This window comes from Bos grunniens, chromosome 13 (assembly GCF_055505025.1).
Source record: "Bos grunniens cultivar Pamir isolate PY7600 chromosome 13, Bosgru_T2T1.0, whole genome shotgun sequence".
Taxonomy (NCBI): Eukaryota; Metazoa; Chordata; class Mammalia; order Artiodactyla; family Bovidae; genus Bos; species Bos grunniens.
The window spans coordinates 78,929,413-78,957,362 of NC_141177.1; the positions used below are offsets into that span (position 1 = coordinate 78,929,413).

At 41.2% G+C, this 27,950-nt stretch overlaps 2 protein-coding genes across 4 annotated transcripts in view; one reads left to right on the forward strand and one right to left on the reverse strand.

The window, feature by feature from the left end:
- The window catches only part of BTBD3 (BTB domain containing 3), a 33,203-nt gene extending 32,413 nt beyond the window's left edge, over positions 1-790 (reverse strand). The window contains exon 1 of one of the 3 annotated variants that reach the window (XM_086335040.1): positions 650-790. The gene's annotated coding sequence lies outside the window, so the exon portion shown is untranslated. The remainder of the gene's footprint in view (positions 1-649) is intronic. The other 2 variants (XM_086335042.1, XM_086335043.1) reach the window with 2 other exon arrangements.
- On the forward strand, positions 29-27,943 carry LOC147361280 (uncharacterized). Its single transcript, XM_086335213.1, has 4 exons — positions 29-1,032; positions 4,878-5,075; positions 24,425-24,627; positions 27,775-27,943. The coding sequence occupies exons 1-2, from the start codon at positions 29-31 to the stop codon at positions 4,879-4,881; spliced, it is 1,008 nt and encodes a 335-aa protein (XP_086191339.1). The 3' UTR covers positions 4,882-5,075; positions 24,425-24,627; positions 27,775-27,943.
- The last annotated feature ends 7 nt before the right edge of the window (positions 27,944-27,950 follow it).

Below are 27,950 nucleotides of genomic sequence, written 5' to 3' on the forward strand. Positions count from 1 at the left end.
CAAACCTGCACATCTATCTCAAGAGCGAATGGGCCGTGAACACCGCTCAGAACTTGGAGGACGAGCTGCAGGACCACAAGAAAACCGAACTCGCAGAAGCCCAGCAGCGTTCGCCTGGGCCCCGCAGCCCCCGGGGAGGCCGAGGGCGGGTGTCGGCCACCGGGACCCCCGGCGCCCCGGGACAGTCACTCCGGGGAACTTTGCTCGCGCTCAGCCCTCGGCTCCCAGGCGGGGGGCGCGGCCGCCACCTGCCCGACGGCCCGCCGGCCCCTCCCGGACCGCGGCCGCCTCCCGGGGTCGCGTTCGCGACGGGCGCCCGAGCGGCCGGCAGGGCCCTGGGGGGGCTCGCCTCGGCCCTCCCCGGGATCCCGGGCTGCAGCGGGCCCTGCCCCGGGCCGGACGCCGGGACCAGCAAGGGACCGGCGCCGTTCCGGGGAGCCCGTCCGGAAGCCGCCTGCGCGGCCCGCGCCCCCAGAGCCGGTGCCCCCTACACCGCCAGCCGCGGCCCCCACGCCCCGCGCCGCGCCCGCAGCCCGGCCCCGACCCACCGCGCTCTGCCCCTGCGGCCCGCGGTCGGGCGCGCGCCCCAGCTCGGCGGCCCGGCGCTGCGCACGCGCGGAGGCGCCCGCCCGCCTCCGCCCTCACTCACCGCGCTCCGGTCCCGTCTCCGCAGGCGGCGCCGCCGTGCGCACCGCACACCGCACTCCGCTCGCCGCCCGGGGCGGGGGCCGCTGCTCAGGCCCCGACCAGGGCTCTCGGGGATGCGGCGCCCGGCGGGCTCGGCGGGGACCCGCACGCAGGGTACGCTCCGCGGGGCCGCGCGCGCGCCCGAGCGCGGGGGGCGGGTCCGAGAAGTGCGCGCGCCCGAGCGCCGGGGGCGGGGCCGAGCGGTCCTCGCGCTCCGAGGCGCCCCTGGATACCGGGCATGCGCACTGCCCTGCCTGCCCCTGCCCTGGTGGCGGCGGGCGCTGACCCTGGACCAGTGAAACCTAGGCCGGTGGACGAGCGCCAAAAGGCACCCTTCACGGAGAGGCAAGTTCGCCCTTATCCCAGAGGTTGCAGTCTTTTACTCGGTGTCATTTGTCAATTAAGGTGTTAGATATTTATTGAGCACCTACATTGGTAGTAGAGCCTTCGTGCAGAACGCGGGACATACTCAGGTCATGGGGAACCTATTGCATTTGGCTTTGGGATTCCTTTTCGGACACTGGTTCAAGCCCTCTCTTTGACCAGATGAGAAAAGCGCATAAATAGAGATTAAGTTCAGTTCAGTGGCTCAGTCGTGTCTGACTCTTTGCGACCCCATGAACCGCAGCACGCCAGGCCTCCCTGTCCATCACCAACTCCCAGAGTCCACCCAAACCCATGTCCATTGAGTCAGTGATGCCATCTAACCATCTCATCCTCTGTCGTCCCCTTCTCCTCCTGCCCTCAGTCTTTCCCAGCATCAGGGTCTTTTCAAATGAGTCAGTTCTTCGCCTCAGGTGGCCAGAGTATTACCCAGTACCTGAACCTGCAAACCTTAACGACACTGTTAAGCAATTTGGGGAATGAGAGTTCCCTCTGGCTGGGGTCTTGAGAAAACTTTGAGAAGCCTAAAGGGGAAAGAGATGGAGTCAGAAGATAAGATCACCTGGGTCAAGGCAAAGGCAGAAATCACACACACACATACACACAAAATCAAATAATACATGAACTTTTCTTGGGGCCAAAATTAAACCTGAATGTCTTGTTCATCAGATCAGATCAGATCAGGTCAGTCGCTCAGTCGTGTCCTACTCTTTGCGACCCCATGAATCGCAGCACTGGCTAGGCCTCCCTGTTCATCACCACCTCCCGGAGTTCACTGAGACTCACGTCCATCAAGTCAGTGATGCCATCCAGCCATCTCATCCTCTGTTGTCCCCTTCTCCTCCTGCCCCCAATCCCTCCCAGTCTTGTTCATAGTGAAGGGCAAAAACGGTGGCTAGAAAGGTAATTGATGCTCCTTTGGAAAAGACTGTTGATGCTTCACTTCAAATTTTCGGCTTTTTTCAGTAGACGATTGGTAACTACTAGAGATGTCGGGGAGAAGGGTCCGGTGGTGTCGGGGTCTGATTAATGCCGAATTTTGGAACATAAAGTGAAGACCAGAAAGGAAATTCTATTGAAGTAGTAGGGTCCTGAATTCAAGTGTTGGCCTCAGGGAATGCATGGACAAGTTTTCAGAGATTGTGAAAGAGAGAATTCCCTAGATTTTGTCACTGTTTGTTCTGTCACAGCCTAGTTTTTGTCACTGCTCGTTTGAGAAATAGCTCTCTATTTCTCATGACGATGCCTACTTCATTAGACTTGATCATCAACCTTGGTAGATATTTATTAGTGGATAAATTAGACCTCTAAAATATACAGCTGCTGCTGCTGCTAGGTCGCTTTAGTCGTGTCCGACTCTGTGCCACCCCATAGACGGCAGCCCACCAGGCTCCCCCATCCCTTTGATTCTCCAGGCAAGAATACTGGAGTGGGTTGCCATTTCCTTCTCCAATGCAAGAAAGTGAAAGTGAAGTCGCTCAGTTGTCTCCGACTCCGAGCGACCCCATGGACTGTAGCCTACCAGGCTCCTTTGATTTTCCAGGCAAGAGTACTGGAGTGGGTTGCCAAAATATACAGCTACAAACCCTAAATATGGGTTGGCCAAAAAGTTCATTTGGGTTTTTCGTAAGATGTGATAGAAAATCCCGAACAAAATTTTTGGCCAACCCAATACTTCTTTTAAAATGAATTTGGCCTTGGGAGAATATACTTCTTCTTAATTGAAAAACAATAGCAACATTAATTTGGGAGATAGTACACAAAATGAAAAATAAATGGATTTTGGAAAACAAAAAGTTCTTTTATAAACTCCAGATCCTCCATAGTAAACTGTTGGATGTTGTGCAATTGTTCAGTGCTTACTGTATTTGTTGGTTATGTCAGGGAGGAAGAAATTTCACTCTACCTGTCTTATGGCTGGTCTAAGAATTCAGTTCACTTCAGTCACTCAGTTGTGTCCGACTCTTTGCAACCCCATGAATCACAGCATGCCAGGCCTCCCTGTCCATCACCAACTCCCAGAGTTCACTGAGAGTCATGTCCATCGAGTCAATGATGCCATCCAGCCATCTCATCCTCTGTCATCCCCTTCTCCTCCTGCCCCCAATCCCTCCCAGCATCAGAGTCTTTTCCAATGAGTCAACTCTTCGCATGAAGTGGCCAAAGTACTGGAGTTTCAGCTTTAGCATCAGTCCTTCCAAAGAAATCCCAGGGCTGATCTCCTTCAGAATGGACTGGTTGGATCTCCTTGCAGTCCAAGGGACTCTCAAGAGTCTTCTCCAACACCACAGTTCAAAAGCATCAATTCTTTGGTGCTCAGCCTTCTTCACAGTCCAACTCTCACATCCATACATGACCACAGGAAAAACCATAGCTTTGACTAGACGAACCTTTGTTGGCAAAGTAATGTCTCTGCTTTTGAATATGCTATCTAGGTTGGTCATAACTTTCCTTGCAAGGAGTAAGCGTCTTTTAATTTCATGGCTACAATCACCATCTGCAGTGATTTTGGAGCCCAGAAAAATAAAGTCTGACACTGTTTCCACTGTTTCCCTATCTATTTCCCATGAAATAGATGCCATGATCTTCGTTTTCTGAATGTTGAGCTTTAAGCCAACTTTTTCACTCTCCACTTTCACTTTCATCAAAAGGCTTTTTAGTTCCTCTTCACATTCTGCCATAAGGGTGGTCTCATCTGCATATCTGAGGTTATTGATATTTCTCCTGGCAATCTTGATTCCAGCTTGTGCTTCTTCCAGTCCAGCGTTTCTCATGATGTACTCTGCATAGAAGTTAAATAAGCAGGGTGACAATATACAGCCTTGATGTACTCCTTTTCCTATTTAGAACCAATCTGTTATTCCATGTCCAGTTTTAACTGTTGCTTCCTGACCTGCATACAAATTTCTCAAGAGGCAGATCAGGTGATCTGGTATTCCCATCTCTTGAAGAATTTTCCACAGTTTACTGTGATCCACACAGTCAAAGGCTTTGGCATAGTCAATAAAGCACAAATAGATGTTTTTCTGGAACTCTCTTACTTTTTCCATGAATTAGGTTGAGACAAAGTAACAGGAGAAAATCAAAACAAAAGTTTAATATCGTATTCATGGGAGAAAGCCAAAAAAACTGAGTAACTCACCAAAATGGCTCAAACCCCACCTTAAGTATCTTCAGTGTAAAGACAAAAGATGTTACCAATTGTGGCTGGGACTTCAGAGGGGAAGAAGACAATTCTTATGAAGGTGGAAAAGCAAATGTTTGGTAAATGTTTTCTAGGCCCCGCAGAGACAAGAAGACACTGAGTAGACTCTAGTCTGTAAGCTCTATTCCCCTACCACCCTTAGCACATATTTTTTTTGGCTGGTGTCTCTGGTAATAGCGCTATTCCTGGAATATGCCTTTTATCTGAAATAATTAAAAAAAATTTTTTTTTACTTCATTGAACATCATGTAGGATCTTAGTTCCCCAACCAGGTATCAAATCCAAACCCCTTGCATTGGAAATGTGGAGTCCTAACCACTGGATCACCAGGAAAGTGCCTAACTAAAATTTGTTGCAGTTTTGGGGAAGGTCAAAGTTTCTTCCTGAGTCTTTTGGGTTTGATTGTTTTCAGTTTGAAAAAAATCTGCATACTAAAGAGACATTTGGGATGGCAAGTTTTGTTCCCCTGCAGTAGCATGGAATCATAATATTTACCTTGTATGATGGTTAATTTTATGTGTCCATTTGGCTAGGCCACCACTGTACGCAGATATTTGGTCAAATATTGTCTGCATGTCTATGTGAAGTTGTTTTTTTTCAGGTGAGATTGACATTTAAGTCAGTGGACTTTGAGTCAAGCAGATTGCATTCCATAATGTGGGTGGCCTTATACAACAGAAAAACACTGAACTCCCTTGAAAAAAAAAAAGAATTCTGGACTTGAACTGCAACTCTTCCCTGGGCCTCCAGCATTCCTGCTCACCCTGAGGATTTTGGACTTGTTGGCCTCCGCAATCATGTGAGTCAATTCCTTATGAGTCTCTCTCTTTTTCTCTCTCTCTAGTTGGTTCTGCTTCTCTAAAGAACCCTGGGTAATATACCTTGTGTAGTTATGAATATAACGGAAGTTAATTATCATCTGAATCTAAAAAGTGGATATTATAATCTTTAATTTATACTGTTGTGAAAAGTTAAATAAAAATGAGTAAGGCACCCAGCAGATGTTAGGGTCTGAATAAATGGCAACTACTATTACTTTTGAATGAATACCGAAGGTAAAAACCAAAAAAGGAGAGAAGGTGGCTATTGAGCCTGTGAGATTTTCCTCAGTTCCCTGGGTAATATTATTAAATTTTAAACATTGATTTAAGAGATAACAAAATTTTGGTCTCTCTAGCTGTGATATACCGAAAAAGGTGATACACTAAAAAGGTGATAACATATGAAGATTTTAATTATTTGCAAATAAATGCCTAATAAGTCATTAGCTAAAGATCACTGTACCAGACATGCAAAGCAAAGATATGAATTCACATCTGAGCATTTTATTTCAATTCAAGTGCCAGTTCAATTAACTCTACTGGCTACTAGGAAAGAGAAACCTTAAAAGTGTTTACACTGGAAATACTTCCCAACCTCAGAGTAGGTGCGTGATATAGCACTCAATCAGTGCGTTTATTGAATCCCTTTTGGGACAAGCCTATAGCTATTAGAAGCATGCAAAAATGGATAAGATATCCCATTTAATCTACAAATATTGCCATTTATTACATACTAGGCAACATTCCTGACCTCGGGGAACTGATCAAATAGCCTGTGAGTAACCATAGCTGTAATTTAAGGCAGAATGTGGCAAGAGCCTCAGGAGGAACATAGATGATTGAGCTATTTGTTACCTCGTTCAAGAGGCTGATGCTGGGGGCTCCCTTTCCCATCCTGCCTCCATTGTGAGCCCCAGTTTTGCACAATTTGGTTTGATGCAAACCAGTGGAACAGAGGAGTATCTTTTAAAAACGTTTTGAGCAAAGTAATGAATATTAAATAAAATAACCTTCTGATTCCCCTGACTCACTCACTCCAGAGCTTACAGGGTATAATAAGAAAGGGTGCGGCAGGCCTCTTCAAGCCATTCAGAGGTGAAAGCTCCTCTTTTCTTCATTGTCTTTCTTTTCATGTCGAAGCTGTTGTTTTGTTTAAAGGGGAATTTACTTTAGAGTTAAAAACAGAAAACAAAAACAAACCTAAGGTAAATTCCCCTGATCTCATGAAGATTTATGAGGAAAATACATAAAAAACAAACATGACAATAGCAAATGGTGGGGATTGGTGTTCCTAAAATGACAAGGAATAATTGAGTTGGAAACTATAAACCGGGTGGCCAGACATGGCCATCATGTTTACCTGTAGCTGCTGCCATGATGTGACCTCCTTTTTCCTTTTGGCTGAGAATAAAAGATTCCACCATGGATGAGAATAAGCCAACTGTAGGACTGACAGAAGCAAGTGATTTTGGGGAAAATACACAGCAATTTTAGTCATTTTTAAATAATCAGGATGTTAAATTTTATCATAAGAATTTGTGAATATATTCATTTCAGGAGCTTTGCCACAGTGAATGGGAAATAAATTAATCTGGGATTAAAGGAAACTCTATACTAGAAAAGGAAGAGTTTTAATAAAATCGCAAGGAATGGCCTCCAGCCATGGGTGTTAATTATCATCTGATGAATAATAATGATAATAATAGGACATGTGAAATAAGTTAAAAAATACATGCTGAGTCAAATTTTTTAATTTTTAAAAAAAATTACCAACCCTGGAATGGTGCATTGCAAATTTAAGCAATGTGCTGGCATTAAATGGTTTAAAATTAGCTGAAAACAGAATTAGCTCTACACTACAGTTTCATACACAGCGTCTTTTTTCTGTGATTTTAAAAAATTATTATTTTAAAAATATTCAACTTGATTAATATCCTGAGTGTTGCCTATTCAATAAAGAGAATTGCAGTATACTTATTTCTTGTTGTCAATGTTGTTTAGTCACGAACAGTCGTGTCCAATTCTTTTGCGACCCCATGGATTGTACCCCACCAGGCTTCTCTGTCCATGGGATTTCCCAAGCAAGAATACTAGAGTGGATTGCCATTTCCTTCTCCAGGGGATCTTACCAACCCAAGGATGGAACACAAGTCTCCTGCATTGGTAGGCAGCTTCTTTACCACTGAGCCACCTGTGAACTTATTTCTTATTATAAGAATATTTGATTATCAAAAATCAAAATTTATTAGAATGCCCAGCAGGCACATTTGCTGTTGTTTTTTCAGATCCTACCTTCCTCTTCCCTTTTAATATTTTATCCCACTGACAAATGTCATTGATTGACACATAGCTTCTCAATATGATGAGTTTGCACATTTTAATTATACTTGTAATTTTAAATCCTAAGTTAACTTTCCATCAGGGTTCCTGTGATGGCTCAGTGGTAAAGAATCTATCTGCCAGTGCAGAAGACGCAGGAGACGCAGGTTCAATACTTGGGCAGGAAGATCCCTTGGAGGAGGAAATGGCAACTCAGTATTCTTGCTTAGGAAGTCCCTTGAACAGAGGAGCCTGGTGGGCTACGGCCAATGGGGTAACAAAGAGTTGGACATGACTTAGCAACTGCTGCTGCTGCTGCTAAGTCGCTTCAGTCGTGTCCGACTTTGTGCGACCCCATAGATGGCAGCTGACCGGGCTCCCTGGTCCCTGGGATTCTCCAGGCAAGAACACTGGAGTGGGTTGCCATTTCCTTCTCCAGACTTAGCAACTAAACAACAACAAATTATTTTGCATAAGCAATGATAAAAACCGTGTGGCAAACCCAGGACTGGGTTACAGAGGGTTATTTCTTTAAAAATGAACTGCCTACAGAATATTATATCTAGTTTGCAATGTAAACACATACTTCATTAAGCAACAGTTTGTAAAGTCACATGAATATTAAAATTATTTATATTCTAGTTTAGTGGGAGAGTCGAGGTGAGCGCTGTCTAATGGAAAGACGTGGTAGCCACAAATTCTAGCTACATATGAAATTTAAAATTTTCCAGTAGCATTTTAAAGAGTAAGACTAGGTGAATTAACTTTAATAATGTCTTTTATTTATCCAGATATTCAAAATATTATCATTTCATCATGTAATAAATGTAAAAAATTTATTAATGGCCTATTTTACATTTGTTTTCATACTGCATCTTCAAAATCTGGTTCGTATTTTCCTCTTATAGCTCATCCTAATACAGACAACAGTTTCAAATAGTCCTTGATAGTAGCTGCCTGTGACTAGGTGCCATAGAACTGGACAGCAAAGATCTAGGACTTGGTCATTGGTTCTGAAACGTGGCTGCACAGTGGAATCACCTGAGAAAAGATGAAAAGATGTTGATACGTGTGTCATGGTCCCATGATTCTAGTGTGTTTGCTCTGGGGTATCAGCTGGGCATTGGGAATTCAAAAACAAATTCAGGTGATTCTAACATGTAACAAAGGCAACAGCACCCCACTCCAGTACTCTTGCCTGGAAAATCCCATGGACGGAGGAGCCTGGTGGGCTGCAGTCCATGGGGTTGCTAGAGTCGGACACGACTGAGCGACTCCACTTTCACTTTTCACTTTCATGCATTGGAGAAGGAAATGGCAACCCACTCCAGTGTTCTTGCCTGGAGAATCCCAGGGACAGGGAAGCCTGGTGGGCTGCCGTCTATGGGGTCGCACAGAGTCGGACACGACTGAAGCGACTTAGCAGTAGCAGCAGTTTTATTTAAGACATTATCAAAACTTTAATGTTATGAAAGCAGTGTCAATTGTCCTTGAAACCAATAGAATTTAAAAATCATGCTGAAACATACTAGTGATGTGCCATATATGGCACATGTACATCACTAGTATTTTTTTAAATTTTAATTATTTTTGGCTGCACTGGATCTTTGTTGCTTCTTGCAGGCTGTCTCTGCTTTTGGACAGCAGAGAAAGGGTCTGCTCTCTCGTTGCTGTGTGGGCTTCTCATTGTGATGGCTTCTCTTGTTTCGGAGCATGGGCTCCAGGGCGTGCAGGCTTCAGTAGTTGCAATGCCTGGGTTTAGCTGCTCTGTGGCACGTGGGATCTTCCCCGATCGGAGATCAATCTCCTGTCCCCTGCATTGGCAGGTGGATTCTTATCCACTGTACCAGCAGGGAAGTCCACTGCTGCTGCTGCTGCTAAGTCGCTTCAGTCGTGTCCGACTCTGTGCGACCCCATAGACGGCAGCCCACCAGGCTCCCCCATCCCTGGGATTCTCCAGGCAAGAACACTGGAGTGGGTTGCCATTTCCTTCTCCAATGCATGAAAGTGAAAAGTGAAAGTGAAGTCGCTCAGTCGTGTCTGACTCTTAGCGACCCCATGGACTGCAGCCTACCAGGCTCCTCCGTCCATGGGATTTTCCAGGCAAGAGTACTGGAGTGGGGTGCCATTGCCTTCTCTGAGGGAAGTCCACTAGTATTTCTTAATAAAATTAACGGTTGCTAATAAGATTTCACGTTTTGGTTATCTGGCCATGAATTCAGCTGTAACATGGACAATTCCAGTCAAGATTTAACTTCAGTTCTTAATGAGAACTGTTAAGTATGACATTTCTGTATTTGTTCCCTGGAATTTTTAACTTTATGTTTGTTTAGCAAATCTCTTAATAGAGAAATCACCTCTGACAATGGAATCACAAAATTTTTCTATGATATCTGCATTTATTTAATATGTTTAACTCTTGTGTCCAACTTCTTACTGAAAATATAAGAGCTAACCCACATTCATGACAAATATTTCCCTCCTGGTTTCTACTCTGTGATTGTTGATTATCTGTGCTTCATATATTAGATATATTTTAATACTGCTTAGTAACAAACCACTTTAAGAGTTAGTGAATTTAAAACAACAACCTTTATTATCAATACTTCCATCAAGCCTCTGAGTCTGCTCTGCAATTCTGCTCTGGGCCAGGCTTGCCTAATCTTGCCTGAACAATCTCAAGCATCCTGATTTAGCTGGTAGGGTGGGTGTCTGGAGGCTAGCTGGTCTAGACTGGACAACTGGAATAACCCAGCGCTGCTCCTCGTGGTCTCTGATCTTCCAGCAGGCTAGCCCAGTGTGTTCTCACAGCAGTGGTGGCCTTCCAAAAACTAAAAGTATGAAGGCATATTTTAAAGCATCTGACTGCATGAAGTTGACACTGTTTCATTGGCCAAAGTAAGCCACTGGCAAGCCCAGAGGGGATACAGGTAGATTCATTCAATCTGCCATGCCTTGGTCCTATTTGATTAGTCTTATCACACTTGATTCTGTGTATTTCCAGTTGCTCTTACTCTGCAGGGTATGTTGTTGTTGTTTGTTTTTTATAAATCTGCTCTGGGTATTGCAATGTTGAATATCTCCTCCTATTGTAGATAGGATTTCTCTTTCTCTGAGTGTTGCTAGTATCCTTTTGTCTTATAGAACTTTTCTTTGGGGTTTAGTCATTTTTATACTTTTAAAACCTCTTTTTAAAATTGATTCTATAGATGAATAGCAAAAACAAATACAATCTTTGATCAGCCCAACAATCAGTAAACTGATATAATACGTTCAAAAGACTGTGCATTGTATTGAGTTCCAAAAATGTTTCAAATGCTTTATATTTCATCAAAATTCTTAACCTGATTTCAAAATCATTAAGTGAACCAATGCTTATGTACATACAGTGTTGATAAATACTCCCTACTTGTCTGTTATCCATTTAACATTTGTAGTTCACATGTGTGTTTTCCAATGTATTTATTTGTAATTAATGGCTCAATTCATCATATAAAATAATTTCTGATTGAATTTTCAGGAAAACATGCTAAAGAGTAATATAGAGAGATTTTCTTAAAACCAGACTTTAAAGTAAAAGGCATTGGATTTTATCACTTGGTTATATGACTGAGCTGTGTTTTTAAGAAATATAAGCAAGTACATTTCCTTCTCTGGGTTTACTTACTTGGCTTATTTGGAGGTTCAGAGTCCTATAGAAACCTTTATCCTTTTTCTCTTTAAACAGGCATTGTAAGTTGTTTGTTACTAGACTATAACCTTACAAGAGTAAATTACAGTTCATGGAGCTGTGAATTACCATGCAACATTCTAAGCCTACATGAGTAATGACAAAAAATAGATGAAGAAAACACCACCTACTTATATTGCTCTGTTTGCCATTCTCAAAAGGGTTATTACTGAGCAGCTCCCCATAAAGCTGGAAAAGGTATTATTGCTGATCAAATAACTTGGAATAGAAGAAGCCCTGAGGAGTCTAATTCTTCCAAGGTTAGCTTTGTAAGTTGGGAATATTCTGGAATGTGATAGCAAGAAGTTGTATCCTACTGGACAGTCTTGGATTGATTTTCCGCAGAAACCAAGCCCTCCAAACAGAATTTAAGTGCAAGTAGTGTCTTTGGAGGTGGTCCAAGGAAACACTGATGGGGACGTGAAACACGGGGAAGTGAAACACTGAACGGGAGCTCGGTGCTGTGGGTGGGGGAACTGGAATCATTATGCACTGATTCTCCTCTAGACCATAAAGAATGAGGTTCTGCTCCCAGTTCAGTTCAGTTCAGTCACTCAGTCGTGTCTGACTCTTTGCGATCCCATGAATTGCAGACACCAGACTTCCCTGTCCATCACCGACTCCCGGAGCTTGCTCAAACTCATGTCCATCGAGTCAGTGATGCCATCCAGCCATCTCATCCTGTCATCTCCTTCTCCTCCTGCCCCCAATCCCTCCCAGCATCAGGGTCGTTTCCAATGTTTCGGCTCTTCGCATGAGGTAGCCAAAGTATTGGAGTTTCAGCTTCAGCATCAGTCCTTCCAATGAAAATCCAGGACTGATTTCCTTTAAGATTGACTGGTTGATCTCCTTGCAGTCCAAGGAACTCTGAAGAGTCTTCTCCAACACCACAGTTCAAAAGCATCAATTCTAGAAAAACTGGCTTTGACTAGACAGACCTTTGTCGGCAAAGTATTATCTCTACTTTTTAATATGCTGTCTAGGTTTTTCACAGCTTTCCTTCCAAGGAGCAAGCATCTTTTAATTTCATGGCTGCAGTCACCATCTGCAGTGATTTTGGAGCCCAAGAAAATAAAATCTGACACTGTTTCTGTTATTTCCCCATCTATTTGCCATGAAGTGATGGGACTGGATGTCATAATCTTCATTTTTTGAGTGTGGAGTTTTAAGCCAGCTTTTTCCCTCTTCTCCTTCACTTTCATCAAGAGGTTCTTCAGTTCCTCTTTGCTTTCTGCCATAAAGGTGGTGTCATCTACTTGTCTGACGTTATTGATATCTCTCCCAGCAATCTTGACTCCAGCTTGTGTTTCATCCAGCCCAACATTTCTCATGATGTACTCTGCATATAAGTTAAATAAGCAGGGTGACAATATACAGCCTTAATGTACTCCTTTTCCTATTTGGAACCAGTCTGTTGTTCCATGTCCAGTTCTGTTGCTTCCTGACCTGCATACAGGTTTCTCAAGAGGCAAGTCAGGTGGCCATTGCTGTTTTCCAAATTTGCTGGCATATTGAATGAAGCATTTTCACAGCATCGTCTTTTAGGACTTGAAATAGCTCAACTGGAATTCCATCACCTCCACTAGCTTTATTTGTCATGATGCTTCCTAAGGCCCACTTGACTTCGTATTCCAGGATGTGTGGCTCTAGGTGAGTGATCACATCATCATGGTTATCTGGATTATGAAGATCTTTTATTTTTTTCAATAGTTCTTCTGTGTATTCTTGCCACCTGTTAATATCTTCTGCTTATTAGATCCATACCGTTTCTGTCCTTTATTGGGCCCATCTTTGCATGAAATATTCCCTTGGTTTCTCTAATTTTCTTGAAGAGATCTCTAGTCTTTCCCATTCTATTGTTCTCCTGTATTTTTTGCATTGATCACTGAGGAAGGCTTTCTTATCACTCCTTCCTGTTCTTTGGAACTCTGCATTCAGATGGGTATATCTTTCCTTTTATCCTTTGCCTTTAGCTTCTCTTCTTTACTCAGCTATTTGTAAGGCCTCCCGAAACAAGCATTTTGCCTTTTTGCATTTCTTTTTCTTGTGGATGGTATTAATCATCACCTCCTGTAAATGTCATGAACCTCTGTCCATAGTTCTTCAGGAACTCTGTCAGATCTAATCCCTTGAATCTATTTGTTACTTCCACTGTATAATCATAAGGGATTTGATTTAGGTCATACCTGAATGGGCTAATGGTTTTCCCTACTTTCTTCAATATCAGTCTGAATATGGCAATGAGGAGTTCATGATCTGAGCTCCCAGGAAAACTGATTTCTCTGCACTTCCATTCAACTCTTGTTCGTGAGTTAAAGGTGGTTCAGACCAGATCAGATCAGTCATTCAGTCGTGTCCGACTCTTTGCAACCCCATGAATCACAGCATGCCAGGTCTCCCTGTACATCACCAATTCCCGGAGTTCACCCAGACTCACATCCATCGAGTCAGTGATACCATCCAGCCATCTCATCCTCTGTCATCCCCTTCTCCTCCTGCCCCCAATCTCTCCCAGCATCAGAGTCTTTTCCAATGAGTCAACTCTTCGCATGAGGTGGCCAAAGTACTGGAGTTTCAGCTTTAGCATCATTCCTTCCAAAGAAATCCCAGGGCTGATCTCCTTCAGAATGGACTGGTTGGATCTCCTTGCAGTCCAAGGGACTCTCAAGAGTCTTCTCCAACACCACAGTTCAAAAGCATCAATTCTTCGTACTCAGCCTTCTTCACAGTCCAACTCTCACATCCATACATGACCACAGGAAAAACCATAGCCTTGACTAGACGAACCTTTGTTGGCAAAGTAATGTCTCTGCTTTTGAATATGCTATCTAGGTTGGTCATAACTTTTCTTGCAAGGAGTAAGCGTCTTTTAATTTCATGGCTGCAGTCATCATCTGCAGTGATTTTGGAGCCGAGAAAAATACAGTCTGACACTGTTTCCACTGTTTCCCCATCTATTTCCCACGAAGTGATGGGACCAGATGCCATGATCTTCGTTTTCTGAATGTTGAGCTTTAAGCCAACTTTTTCACTCTCCACTTTCACTTTCAAGAGCCTTTTTAGTTCCTCTTCACTTTCTGCCATAAGGGTGGTGTCATCTGCATATCTGAGGTTATTGATATTTCTCCTGGCAATCTTGATTCCAGCTTGTGTTTCTTCCAGTCCAGCGTTTCTCATGATGTACTCTGCATATAAGTTAAATAAACAGGGTGACAATATACAGTCTTGACGTACTCCTTTTCCTATTTGGAAAAGGAGTCCAGTCTGTTGTTCCATGTCCAGTTCTAACTGTTGCTTCCTGACCTGCATATAGGTTTCTCAAGAGGCAGGTCAGGTGGTCTGGTATTCCCATCTCTTTCAGAATTTTCCACAGTTTATTATGATCCACACAGTCAAAGGCTTTGGCATAGTCAACAGAGCAGAAATAGATGTTTTTCTGGAACTCTCTTGCTTTTTCCATGATCCAGCGGATGTTGGCAATTTGATCTCTGGTTCCTCTGCCTTTTCTAAAACCAGCTTGAACATCAGGAAGTTCATGGTTCACGTATTGCTGAAGCCTGGCTTGGAGAATTATGGAATAAGGTTTGTGACATTGTACAGGAGACACGGATCAAGACCATCCCCATGGAAAAGAAATGCAAAAAAGCAAAATGGCTGTCTGGAGAGGCCTTACAAATAGCTGTGAAAAGAAGAGAAGCGAAAAGCAAAGGAGAAAAGGAAAGATATAAACATCTGCATGCAGAGTTCCAAAGAATAGCAAGAAGAGATAAGAAAGCCTTCTTCAGCGATCAATGCAAAGAAATAGAGGAAAACAACAGAATGGGAAATACTAGAGATCTCTTCAGGAAAATCAGAGATACCAAGGGAACATTTCATGCAAAGATGGGTACAATAAAGGACAGAAATGGTATGGACCTAACAGAAGCAGAAGACATTAAGAAGATGGCAAGAATACACAGAAGAACTGTACAAAAAAGATCTTCATGACCCAGATAATCTTGATGGTGTGATCACTGACCTAGAGCCAGACATCCTGGAATGTGAAGTCAAGTGGGCCTTAGAAAGCATCACTATGAACAAAGCTAGTGGAGGTGATAGAATTCCAGTGGAGGTATTCCAAATCCTGAAAGATGATGCTGTGAAAGTGCTGCACTCAATATGCCAGCAAATTTGGAAAACTTAGCAGTGGCCACAGGCCTGGAAAAGGGCAGTTTTCATTCCAATCCCAAAGAAAGGCAATGCCAAAGAAAAGGTGGTTCAGTGACCAGAAAAAAAGGCAAAGAATCTCAATTGCTGGCAATTGGAGGCCAGGTATCTTGCACCAGTAAGTGTGAGGGGATGTGAGCAGGGTAGGTCCACGTGCGTCAGGTATACATGGACACAGAGGGGCATCATCAGGCCCGTCCCAGGGCCCTGGGAGGCTCAATATTGTTTTAATTTCCCTCAATGATAGTCTCTTGTCCCTTGAGTTCTTCTCTGATCCTCTCTGATCTCCTGAACCTCTCAGTAGAGGTATGCCCTAATGATATGCATAGCAGATAGTGATCCCACTATTCCCTGGTTGCTCAGATGGTAAAGAATTCTCTGCAGTGTGGGAGACCTGGGTTTGATCCCTGGGTGGGACCATCCCCTGGAGAAGAGAATGGCTACTCACTCCAGTATTCTTGCCTGGAGAATTCTATAGACAGAGGAGTCTGGCAGGCTCACATGGGGTCACAAGAGTCAAACTTGATTGAGTGACTGACACTTCATGCCCAGGACAACATGGGTTTGCCAAATGACCTAGTTATTTGCACACCTGAGCAGGGCACCTTACATCCAAATTGTTTGCAGAAAGTTTGGGAAAATTGTACCAAGGTATCAACAACTTGGAGATGATCTGAAGAAAGGGCATTAGGCAATTTCCATCCAGGGCAGTTGTTCTCACCTGGAGGAAATTTTAACCCTCTCTTCCTTCCTGGAGATGTTTGGCACTGGCTGGAGACCTTTTTGCTTGTCTCATCATGGGGGGAGGATGGTTAGAAGTCAAGGCTGCTGCTGAACATCTTACAATGCACGGGATTGCAGTTCCCATGCCACAAAGAATTAGCCATCCTAAACGTTCAGTTGTGGTATCCTTCGGGAACTCTGATCTAGAGAAGAAACATCAGTCGGAAAGGAAGAAGCTACAGGTCATTCATTCCAATTTTGTCTCCTAATCTTTACTCCCAATTTTTGCTTTAACAAAATTTCCATTGATTTCTAAAGGTGTTTCTAAGCATGTTGGGAGGCTCATTATGTTTGTGAAACTTGAGTAAATGAATAAAGGAATAGCATTCTGACCTTTTCAAATGTTTTCAGATGCTGGGCACTGAATTGAAATGTTAAATCCAAAGAACCAACTAATGCCGATTAGTAGTGATATGGCAAAAAGGGCAGTTTTCTTTTGACAAACCAAGTCACGAAGGACAGAAAGAGACTGACACTCAGTGATTAATTTCTGGAAATGTGGCTGAACGAATCAAATTATGGATCATTTGATGCCATTAAATTTGAGTTCCTGCATTATATGTGGACCTTTTGCTTTTCAGGCATTCTCAATGTGTGAAATTGAATGTGCCATTTACAAGCTATCATGTAATTTTCTGTTTTCTGAAACAAAAGCAACAATCTGAGTACATTAAAGACCATTATATAATTGACAAACCTGCTTTTTAAAACTTGATCTAAAACACAATTACTGTCATATGCCAAAGAGAGTTATCCGTAACAGTGAAAAATCATTTAAAAATTAAAATTAAAACCCTCTTTGCTTTATTACAACAAGAATGTCTTCCTTGTGTATGCATTTTCACAGTTTACAGAGTTTCTTTTTTTCATACCTGTTAACTCACTTGATTTTCAAATTAACTCTGTGAATGGAGTAGATATCATTTTTCCCATTTTTAAAATTAGGAAGCTAAAATTCAGAGGACATAGTGTACTGAAATAAAAATTTGGTTGTCAGGAATTCACTGGCAGTCCAGAGGTTAGGACTGTACTTTCAGTGCCGAGTGTGCAGGTTCAATCCCTTACCTGGGAAATAAGATCCTATATCCTGCAAGTCGAGCAGCCACCAAAAAGAAAAAAAACACTGGTTGTCTTACAAATAGCAAACACTAAGGCTTCCCTGCTGGCTCAGATGGTAAAGACTTCCCCTGCAATGCAGGAGACGTGGGTTTGATCCCTGGGTTGAGAAGATCCCCTGGTGAAGGGAATGACTACCCACTCCAACATTCTTGCCTGGAGAATTCCATGATTAGAGGAACCTGGTGGGCTACAGTCCATGGTGTCACAGGGAGTCAGACACGACTGAGCAACTAACACTTTCTCTTTTATCAAAACCATACGGTATTGCTATTTGTAAGACAAGCAAATTTTTATCACATCATATCACATCATATTTCTTTGACAGTGTTTAATATCAAATTTTAAAAATGTTATCGAAGTATAACATACGCATGGAAAAGTATGCAGATCATAATTGTGCAAAGCAATTAATTTTCACAGCCTAGAAGCATCCATGTAACTAGCACTCAGACCAAGACGCAGAGCATGACCATCATCCCAAAAGCCCACCACATACCCATTTTGAACACCACTGCACAATTCCCCAGGGTAACACCTTACTTGTTTCTGACAGTATTGGTTTATTTTGCCTATTTTTAGATTTTCTATAAATGTAATCATACACTGTATATCTTTTCTGTCTTTCTTTTCTCAGTGTTAAGTTTCTGAACTCCATTCAGATTTTGGGTTTGGTTGTAGGTCATTCGGATTATTCATCCCACGTGTGACTATTTCAAAATTTCATCGTCCAGTGTGACCATTGATGACCATGGTGGCTGTTTTCCAGCCACAGTGGTGTACATGTACATGTCCTTGGTGAACACAGGGACATATTTCCACTGGACTTAAACCTAGAAGGGCAAGCCACTCCAGGATTCTAGCTTGGAGAATCCCGTGGAGAGAGGATCCTGGCCGGCTACAGTCCATGGGTTTGCAAAGACTCGAACACAACTGAGCAACTAACACATATATACTTAGAAAGAGGATTGCAGAGTCAGAGGATTTGTGTATAAGACATCTTAGTAGACATCACTCAACAAATTTGTTGTACAAATTTACAATTCCAACAGTCATTGTGTGAGAGTCATTTCTTATCCTTGCCAACGCTTCATCTTATCTGTCATTTTTCATCTTATTCCTTCTGTTAGGTGTGGTATCACATCATAAAGATACTGCATTTTGTTTTAATTTAGTCTAATTTTTAAAAAGCATAATTTCTTTTATTTGAATACTCTGTTGGTACAGAGAGTGCAGAGGATGAAGACTTTTAAAGAAAAAAATACCACTGGCAGCAATACAATTAAAATGGGAAAAAACATAATTTCAAATATAACACAAATCACAGATACATTAACATTCTCTAAAGCCCACTTAGGGCGGGCCATCATCTGATAAGTTGTAGTTTAATTTAAACACAGCACAGAGTTGGACACGACTGAAGCGACTTAGCAACAGCAGCAGCAGTAGCAGCAAGACATGAATATTTGGAACTATCAAAAAAAAATACCACAATTATGAAAGATGACCCAGAAAATCAAAGAGTGTATCATGATTAATTAAATATCTTTATTGGAACCAGCATGTGAAAATTAGAAAACAGTGAAACCATTTGCTTAATAAAACACCTCAAACAAGGTTTCTTTTATGAAGTGAAAGTGAAGGTGAGTCGCTCAGTCATGTCTGACTCTTTGCGACCTCATGGACCATACATTCCATGGTATTCTCCAGGCGAGAATACTGGAGTGGGTAGCCTTTCCCCTCTCCAGGGTATCTTCCCAACCCAGGGATCAAACCCAGGTCTCCTGCATTGCAGGTATATCCTTTACCAGCTGAGCCACAAGGGAAGCCCAAGAATTCCGGAGTGGGTAGCCCATCCCTTCTTCAGGGGATCTTCCCGACCTGAATCAAACTGGGGTCTCCTGCATTGCAGGTGGATACTTTACCAACTGAGGTATCAGTTTGTACCATAAATAAGACTGTGTTGGACATTCCATGTTGAAATTTATCTTTCCAATACAAAGAATAGGCTCTGCCTATTATAGCAGGATGACACAAATTTAGTTTTCAGTTTCTCCAGATTCCCAGAGTGAAACAAGAGCAGCAATGAAACAAGTCTCAGGATCATCTGAGACTTCAACCAGCAACCAGCACAGCTGGTGTGATTTTCTCAGATCTCCTTAAATGTCACGCCCATTACAGTGGCCAAGAACAAAGCTGTTAAAGTGATAGTTTACCGTCTCACTTTTCATTGGAGACACAGTAAGCTCCATTGTTATTGTTTGGTTCCTCTGTCATGTCCCACTCAGTCTTTGTGACCCCATGGACTGGAGCACGCCAGGCTCCCCTGTCTTTCATCATCTCCTGGAGTTTGCTCAAACTCATGTGCATTGAGTCAGTGATGCCATCCAACCATCTCATCCTCTGTAGCCCCTGTATTCTCTCTCCTGTATTCAGTCTTTCCCAGCATCAGGGTTTTTTCTAATGAGTCGGCTCTTCACATCAGGTGCCCAGAGTATTGGAGCTTCAGCTTCAGCATCAGTCCTTCCAATGAATATTCATAGTTGTTTTCCTTTAGGATTGACTGGTTTGATCTCCTTACTGTCCAAAGGACTCTCAAGAGTCTTCTCCAGCATGACAGTTGGAAAACATTAATTCTTCAGCACTCAACTTTCTTTATGATCCAACTCTCACATCCATGCATGACTATTGGAAAAACCATGGCTTTGACTAGACGGACATTTGTCAGTAAAATAATGCCTCTGCTTTTTACTACAGTGTCTAGATTCGTCATAGCTTTTCTTCCAAGGAGCAAGCGTCTTTTAATTTCATGGTTGCAATCACCATCTGCAGTGATTTTGGAGCCCAAGAAAATAAATTCTGACACTGTTTCCACTGTTTCCCCATCTATTTGCCATGAAGTGATGGGACCAGATGCCATGATCTTAGTTTTCTGAATGTTGAGTTCTAAGCCAGCTTTTTCACTCTCCTCTTTCATTTTCATCAAGAGACTCTTTCGTTCCTCTTCACTTTATGCCATAAGGGTGGTGTCATCTGTGGATCTGAGGTTATTGATATTTCTCCTGGCAATCTTGATTCCAGCTTGTGTTTCTTCCAGCCCAGCGTTTCTCATGAGGTACTCTGCATATAAGTTAAATAAGCAGGGTGACAATATATAGCCTTGACGTACTCCTTTTCCTATTTGGAACCAGTCGGTTGTTCCATGTCCAGTTCTAACTGTTGCTTCCTGACCTGCATACACATTTCTCAAGAGGCAGATCAGGTGGTCTGGTATTCCCATCTCTTTCAGAATTTCCCACAGTTTATTGTGATCCACACAGTCAAAGGCTTTGGCATAGTCAATAAAGCAGAAATAGATGTTTTTCTGGAACTCTCTTGCTTTTTCCATGATCCAGCGGATGTTGGCGATTTGATCTCTGGTTCCTCTACCTTTTCTAAAAGCAGCTTGAACATCAGGAAGTTTGCAATTCACATATTGCTGAAGCCTGGCTTGGAGAATTTTGAACATTACTTTACTAGCATGTGAGATGAGTGCAATTTTGCGGTAGTTTCAGCATTCTTTGTCATTGCCTTTCTTTGGGATTGGAATGAAAACTGACCTTTTCCAGTCCTGTGGCCACTGCTGAGTTTTCCAAATTTGCTGGCATATTGAGTGCAGCACTTTCACAGCATCATCTTTCAGGATTTGAAATAGCTCAACTGGAATTCCATCACTTCCACTAGCTTTGTTCAAAATGATGCTTTCTAAGGCCCACTTGACTTCACTTTCCAGGATGTCTGGCTCTAGATGAGTGATTACACCATCATGATTATCTGGGTTGTGAAGATCTTTTTTGTACAGTTCTTCTGTGTATTCTTGCCATCTCTTCTTAATATCTTCTGCTTCTGTTAGCAAGACATATAGTAATTGAAAATTAAAGCCAAAGGTAAAATATTAAAAACAACAAGGAAAGAATGACAAATAATGTACAAGGAAACTCTCATCAGGCTATCAGCTGATTTCTCAATAGAAACTCTGTAAGCCAGAAGGGAATAGCATGATATATTCTAAGTGATGAAAGGGAAGAACCTACAAGCAAAAATACTCTACCCATCATGGCTCTCCTTCAAATTTGATAGAGAAATCAAAAGCTCTCCTGACATAGACTGGCTGGGTGGATAAGAAAATGTGCATGTATGCACTTCCACTTAGCAGATCACTCTACTTAACTCCCCAAATTATGTGTAATTATTTCATATTTTTAGGTTAATCATGTTTACAGTATGGTTTGCAATTATAATTATCTTTTGTTTTTTTGTCTATTGATTGTGAAAACTGATAAACAGCTTTTACTTTGTGATTATGTAACTATTATTGGCTTAATACCATTGTATCATGATTGGTCAATAGAAAATAATAGAATTCTATGTCACTAAAACTAGCATTTAATAGAAAAACCTGCAATCACTTTTTAAAATCTAGATGCATACCAGATTTATCTTGGAATTTTTTGAAAAATACAAATGCCCAGGTATTGCTGTTCTTCTACGAGGTCCAGTTGTGTTTCTAATGAGCAGCCATGTTTAAAAACAACTGGCTTTTGTTTAAAAACAATGATCTTTTATTTTTATCTAGTTTGTTTCACTTTATCCTTTATCTATTTCATACTCAGTGTTCCCATTTCATTTAGGTTTATGTTTTCCAGTTTGTCCTTTTCTTTTTGTTGTTGTAATTTCTTAATCCTTTATCAAGCATAGTAGAAAAGCTTTTGTATACATATACATGGGACTTCCCTGGTGACTTAGCAGTAAAGAATCCATCTGAATCCATCCATCTAGGAGACGAGGGTTCAATCCCTGGGTTGGGAAGATCCCCTGGAGAAGGAAATGGCATCCCACTCCTGTATTCTTTCCTGGAAAATCCCATGGATGGAGGAGCCTGGAGGGCTACAGTCCATGGGATCACAAAGAGTTGGACAAAACCTACCAACTAAGCAACAATATACATGCATACATATACATATGAATGTATAATATATATATTTTAGATTTTATGAATTTTTGCTAGTTTAAAACTTATAACCTTTTGATTCTACTTGTTTGGTTAGTATGAATAGAATACTTGATTTCTAATTTATATTCACTCAAAATTAAGATATAGTTTCATGTATTTTGGCATCTAATATTACTGCTAAAAGTCTACAAAGTTCATTATCTTAGTTATTAAAAAAAATTTGACTAAGACTTGAAACATCTAATCCAGTTGTGGAAATAATAGAAATACTATGTTGTAAGAAAAAAAAACAAACAAACAGGAAGTTAACAAATGATACAGTATTATTAACTAAAATATAGATTTTGTTCCAATTTCACAAAATTTTATTCTAGTGACCACTATTTGTTTTCATACGTTATTCAAGACTCCATATTGTATGTAATTGCATTGAAAGAGATAGGCTACCCACTCCAGTATTCTTTGGCTTCCCTGGTGGCTCAGTCAGTAAAGAATCCACCTGCAATGCGGGAGACCTGGGTTTGATCCTTAAATCAATTCCCAGGGATTGGGAAGATTCCCTGGAGGAGGGCATGGCAACACACTTCAGTATTCTTGCCTGGAGAATCCCCATGGACAGAAGAGCCTGATGGGCTACAGTCGATGGGGTCACAAAGAGTTGGACATGACTGAGTGACTAAGCACAGCACAGCACAGCTTTAGCTGTGTGCAACAAATCCTGGTAAATTCTGTTTACATTTTCATTCTATTACAAATATGTCCTAGTTTATGGCTTCTTAGATATACCCAACATTTAAAAATGAACATTTAATTTTTAAATACATGGGATTTTGTTTGAAGTACCTTTAATATTAATTTCTCTTAGTTCAGTTCAATCGCTCAGTTATGTCCGACTCTTTGCGACCCCATGAACCACAGCACGCCAGGCTTCCTTGTCCATCACCAATGCTCAGAGCTTGCTCAGACTCATGCCCATCAAGTCAGTGATGCCATCCAACCATCTCATCCTCTGTTGTCTCCTTCTCCTCCTGCTTTCAATCTTTCACAGCCTCAGGGTCTTTCCTAACGAGTCAGTTCTTTGCATCAGGTGGCCAAAGTATTGGAGCTTCAGCCTTCAGCATGTCCTTCCAATGAATATTCAAGACTAATTTCCTTTAGGATTGAATGGTTTGATTTCCTTTCTGTCCAAGGGAGTCTCAAGAGTCTTCTAAAACACCACAGTTCAAAAGCATCAATTCTTCCGCACTCAGCTTTCTTTATGTTCCAACTCTCACATTCATACATGACTACTGGAAAAACCATGGCTTTCTGTATATGGACCTTTGTCGATAAAATAATCTCTCTGCTTTTTCATAGGCTGTGTAGGTGTGTCATAGCTTTTCATCCAAAGAGCGAGGGTCTTTTAATTTCATGGCTGCAGTCACCATCTGCAGTGATTTTGGAGCCCCCCAAAATAAAGTCTGTCACTGTTTCCATTGTTTGTCCATCTATTTGCCATGAAGTGATGGGACCAGATACTATGATCTTCGTTTTCTGAATATTGAGTTCTAAGCCAACTTTTTCACTCTCCTCTTTCACTTTCAGAAGAGGCTTTTTAGTTTTTCTTCACTTTCTGCCATAAGGGTGGTGTCATCTGCGTATCTGAGGTTATTGATATTTCTCCTGGCAACTTTGATTCCAGCTTGTGCTTCATCCAGCCCAAAGTTTCTCATGATGTATTCTGCATGTAAGTTAAATAAGCAGGGTGACAACATACAGCCTTGACGTACTCATTTCCCAATTTGGAACCAGTCCATTGTTCCGTGTCCAGTTCGAACTGTTGCTTCTTGACCTGCATATAGATATCTCAGGAGGCAGGTAAGGTGCTCTGGTATTCCCATCTCTTTAAGAATTTTCCACAGTTTATTGTGATCCACACAGTCAAAGTCTTTAGCATAGCCAATGAAACAGAAGTAAATGTTTTTCTGGAACTCTCTTGCTTTTTTGATGATCAAACAGATATTGGCAATTTGATCTCTGGTTCCTCTGCCTTTTCTAAGTCTGCCTTGAACATCTGGAAATTGTCGGCTCATGGACTGTTGAAGCCTAGCTTGGAGAATTTTGAGCATTACTCTACTAGCATGTGAGATGAGTGCAGTTGTGTGGTAGTTTGAGCATTCTTTGGCATTGCCTTTCTCTAGGACTGGAATGAAAACTGACCTTTTCCAGTTTTGTGGCCACTGCTGAGTTTTCCAAATTTGCTGGCATATTGAGTGCAACACTTTCACATCATCATCTTTTGGGACTTGAAAGAGTTCAACTGGAATTCTGTCACCTCCACCAGCTTTGTAGTGATGCTTCCTAAGGACCACTTGACTTCATACTCCAGAATATCTGACTGTAGGTGAGTGATCACACCATTGTGATTATCCGGGTCATGAAGATCTTTTTGTACAATTCTGTGTATTCTTGCCACCTCTCCTCAATATCTTCTGCTTCTGTTAGGTCCATACCATTTCTGTCCTTTATTGATCCCATCTTTGCATGAAATGTTCCCTTGGTACCTCTGATTTTCTTGAAGAGATCTCTAGTCTTTCCCATTCTATTGTTTCCCTCTATTTCTTTGCACTGATCAGTTAGGAAGGCTTTTTTATCTCTTCTTGCTGTTCTCTGGAACTCTGCATTCAGATGGATGTATCTTTCTTTTTCTCCTTTGCCTTTCACTTCTCTTGTTTTTCTCAGCTGTTCATAAGGCCTCCTCAAACAAGCATTTTGCCTTTTTGCATTTCTTTTTCTTGGGGATGGTTTTGCATCACTGCCTCCTGTACAGTGGTACAAGTGTGTGTCCATAGATCTTCAAGCAGTAGGTCTATCAGATCTAATCCCTTAAATCTATTTGTCACTTCCACTGTATAATTATAAGGGATTTGATTTGGGTCATTCCTGAATTGTCTGTTTGACACTAATTTCTCATTTAAATGCTTTCTTTGCAATTACCCCTTATGTTTTTTACAGTCTAATTTATTGGAGGCTTTCCATGGCTAGGTCAAAAATCTCTCTTGGTAAATGTTGCATTGACTCAAAAATATGTGAGTTATTTTCACATATCTCTTGATATTGATTTCTAACGTAATTCCACAGTAATTAGAGAGCAGACTCTGTGATTTCAGTACCTTTAAATCATGAAATGTTTGTACCCTGTGTTTTGTCCCTGGATATGTTCCTGTTTATTCTAGTTTACAGTCTATGGGAACTTGAATAGAATTTGTATCCTACTGTTGTGTTAAAACTGTATAATTCTTGATTACATTGAAATGGTTAACAGTGCTTTTTAGGTCAACTATATCCTTCTGCTTCTCTGTATATTCATTCTATTACTTTCTGAGAGTTTGATATTGAAACTCCAACTAAAACCCTTAATTTAAAAGAATGATTGTATTATATAGTGGAACTATATGTGACCTTTTTGTGTGTTTTCCAAGTCTCCTGTAAATGTGCTATCATGCTCTCATAATTTAAAAAAATTAAAAAAGAGTAGAAGAGCCTAACCCTTCTCAGAGGGCACTGAAATAGATAGAAGTAACTCCACACAGATAGAAAATATTGAGGATGACTTCAGACAGACTATGCACTTTTCTGAGGGAAAAGTGGACTAGGATTGGTGGGGATCATACATGAAAAGACTAGGTTTCTCAGCTACAATGCAGATCACACTGGCATCCACTGTCATAAGTGCTTCCACCTGGACCATGGAAAATTCGGTGGAAATCTGTGTATTCCCTACATGGTGTGTTAACTCACAATGTTTAGGCATTAGGCCCTGGGTTTGGGCAGCTAGTCATAAAGAACTTAATGGAACAATATTAAAGAAAAAAATCATTTCCCTGAAACAAAATGTGTAAAAGAGTGATAAATTTATCTGCTATCCCTTTCAAGTATAATTGATACAGTCTTCAGAGTCATTAATAAGTTTTCATTTCTTTCCCCTAGTAATGTAGATTTGTAAGGAAATTCAAGATTGATTTACTCTCTTGAGCAAAAGATAGGCAGGGAATATAAATGAAAAGATAAAGTGAGCTAGAAACTATGGACCTTGCCCTTTGTAAAGGAAGCAGCTCTGTTTCCAGCCCCTATCTATAGTTGCAATGTGGTAATGAGAGGCCTCATGTTATCAGACCTTCTGAGGACTCAATAAAAAATGGAAATTTGAGCACTTCTAATATAAAAATTTTGTCAATTATTTAAAAAAAAAAACTACTACTCTGCTAGCCAAACCTCATAAATTGTAAGGACATGGTTTCACAACAGAATAAACTATGAAGTTATTGCTTAATTTTGAAGTTATTATATTGAGGTTTATAATTAACCTTTTGATATTGAAGTAAATTTGATTTATTGCTTAGTTTTAACTTACATCTACTTTTTTTCTCAGCCCTTTGCAGTCTCAGTGTTATGTTTACAGTCCTGATATAAAACCAATCCCTTAACCAATATCTGTTAATCTCTGCTCTCTTTTCTGGGGGTTCCAATGTTAGAAGGATCTTTAGTGTACCTAATTGTCCATATGGACTGCTATGACCATCTAAACATCTGTAGTCAATAAGAAAGTGAAAAGAACAATAAACAGAATTTAAAACTTGCATTCTGTTCTTGTGTAACCTCTGTTTCCTTGTCCAGGAAGACAGAGGTATCATTGATTGCTGTATAACCCTTAAAGTCTTTGGAGAATTACAAAAAGGCTTCTTTGAGTGTTTGTTGTCATTCAGTTGCTAAGTCATGTCTGAGTCTTTACAACCCCATGGACTGCAGCACGCCAGGCTCCTCTGTCCTCCACTATCTCCCAGAGTTTGCTCAAATTCATGTCCATTGAGTCAGTTATGCTAACCATCTCATCCTCTGCTGCCCGCTTCTCCTCTTGCCTTCAACTTTTCTCAGCATCAGAGTCTTTTCCAGTGAATTGCAGCTCTTCACATCAGGTGGCCAAAGTATTGGAGCTTCAGCTTTAGCAACAGCCATCTCTAAACTATGTGACCTAAACATTTATACTTCCTAATATAAAATAGAAATTTTTGAGGTCTCTTATTTTGCTTGAATACAAATATAGTTCAGTCTCACAATTTGAAAAAAATGAAAAGTAGTATTTTACTGCTTTGGATAGCAAATATTAGAAAAATTACTAATAATAACTTTTGATGTGGATTCCTTTTGATCTGAGTCTTGAGTTCTCTTTCACTTCAGGAAGAAGTGTAAATTGGCATAACTTTCAGAAACTCAGTTCAGTGTTGTGCTATCTAATGAAAAAATATGCACACTTACCCTTTGATTTAGCAATTCTACTTTTAGGAAGCACATTATAGCAATGCTCATAATCATAAAGCAAAAGCAGTAATTCAAATGTCTTAATAAGAAAAACATTGTATAAATGTTGACACAGTCAGTGGTATATTTTGCATTCACTGTTGATTTAAATTTGTTGACATGGAAATAGTATATATGAAGCAAAAAAAGTAGGATTCACAACATTTCTATTATGATACCATTTTTATTACAGTGGCATGTGCTGATCTGACATAGAGAAGAGAAGAGAGAGAATGAGAGAGAACAAGCAGCCTTTGCTTTGCACAATAGTGTGGTCTATAGAATGGACTGTGAAAACTGTTCCTTGCCACCTGTTTTAACTGCATAAAGAAATGAAAAAAAAAATAAAATTTATATCTGTCTGGGTGT

Coding starts and splice junctions, on each gene's coding strand:
- LOC147361280 (XM_086335213.1), top strand. CDS start 29: ATGGGCCGTGAACACCGCTCAGAACTTGGAGGACGAGCTGCAGGACCA.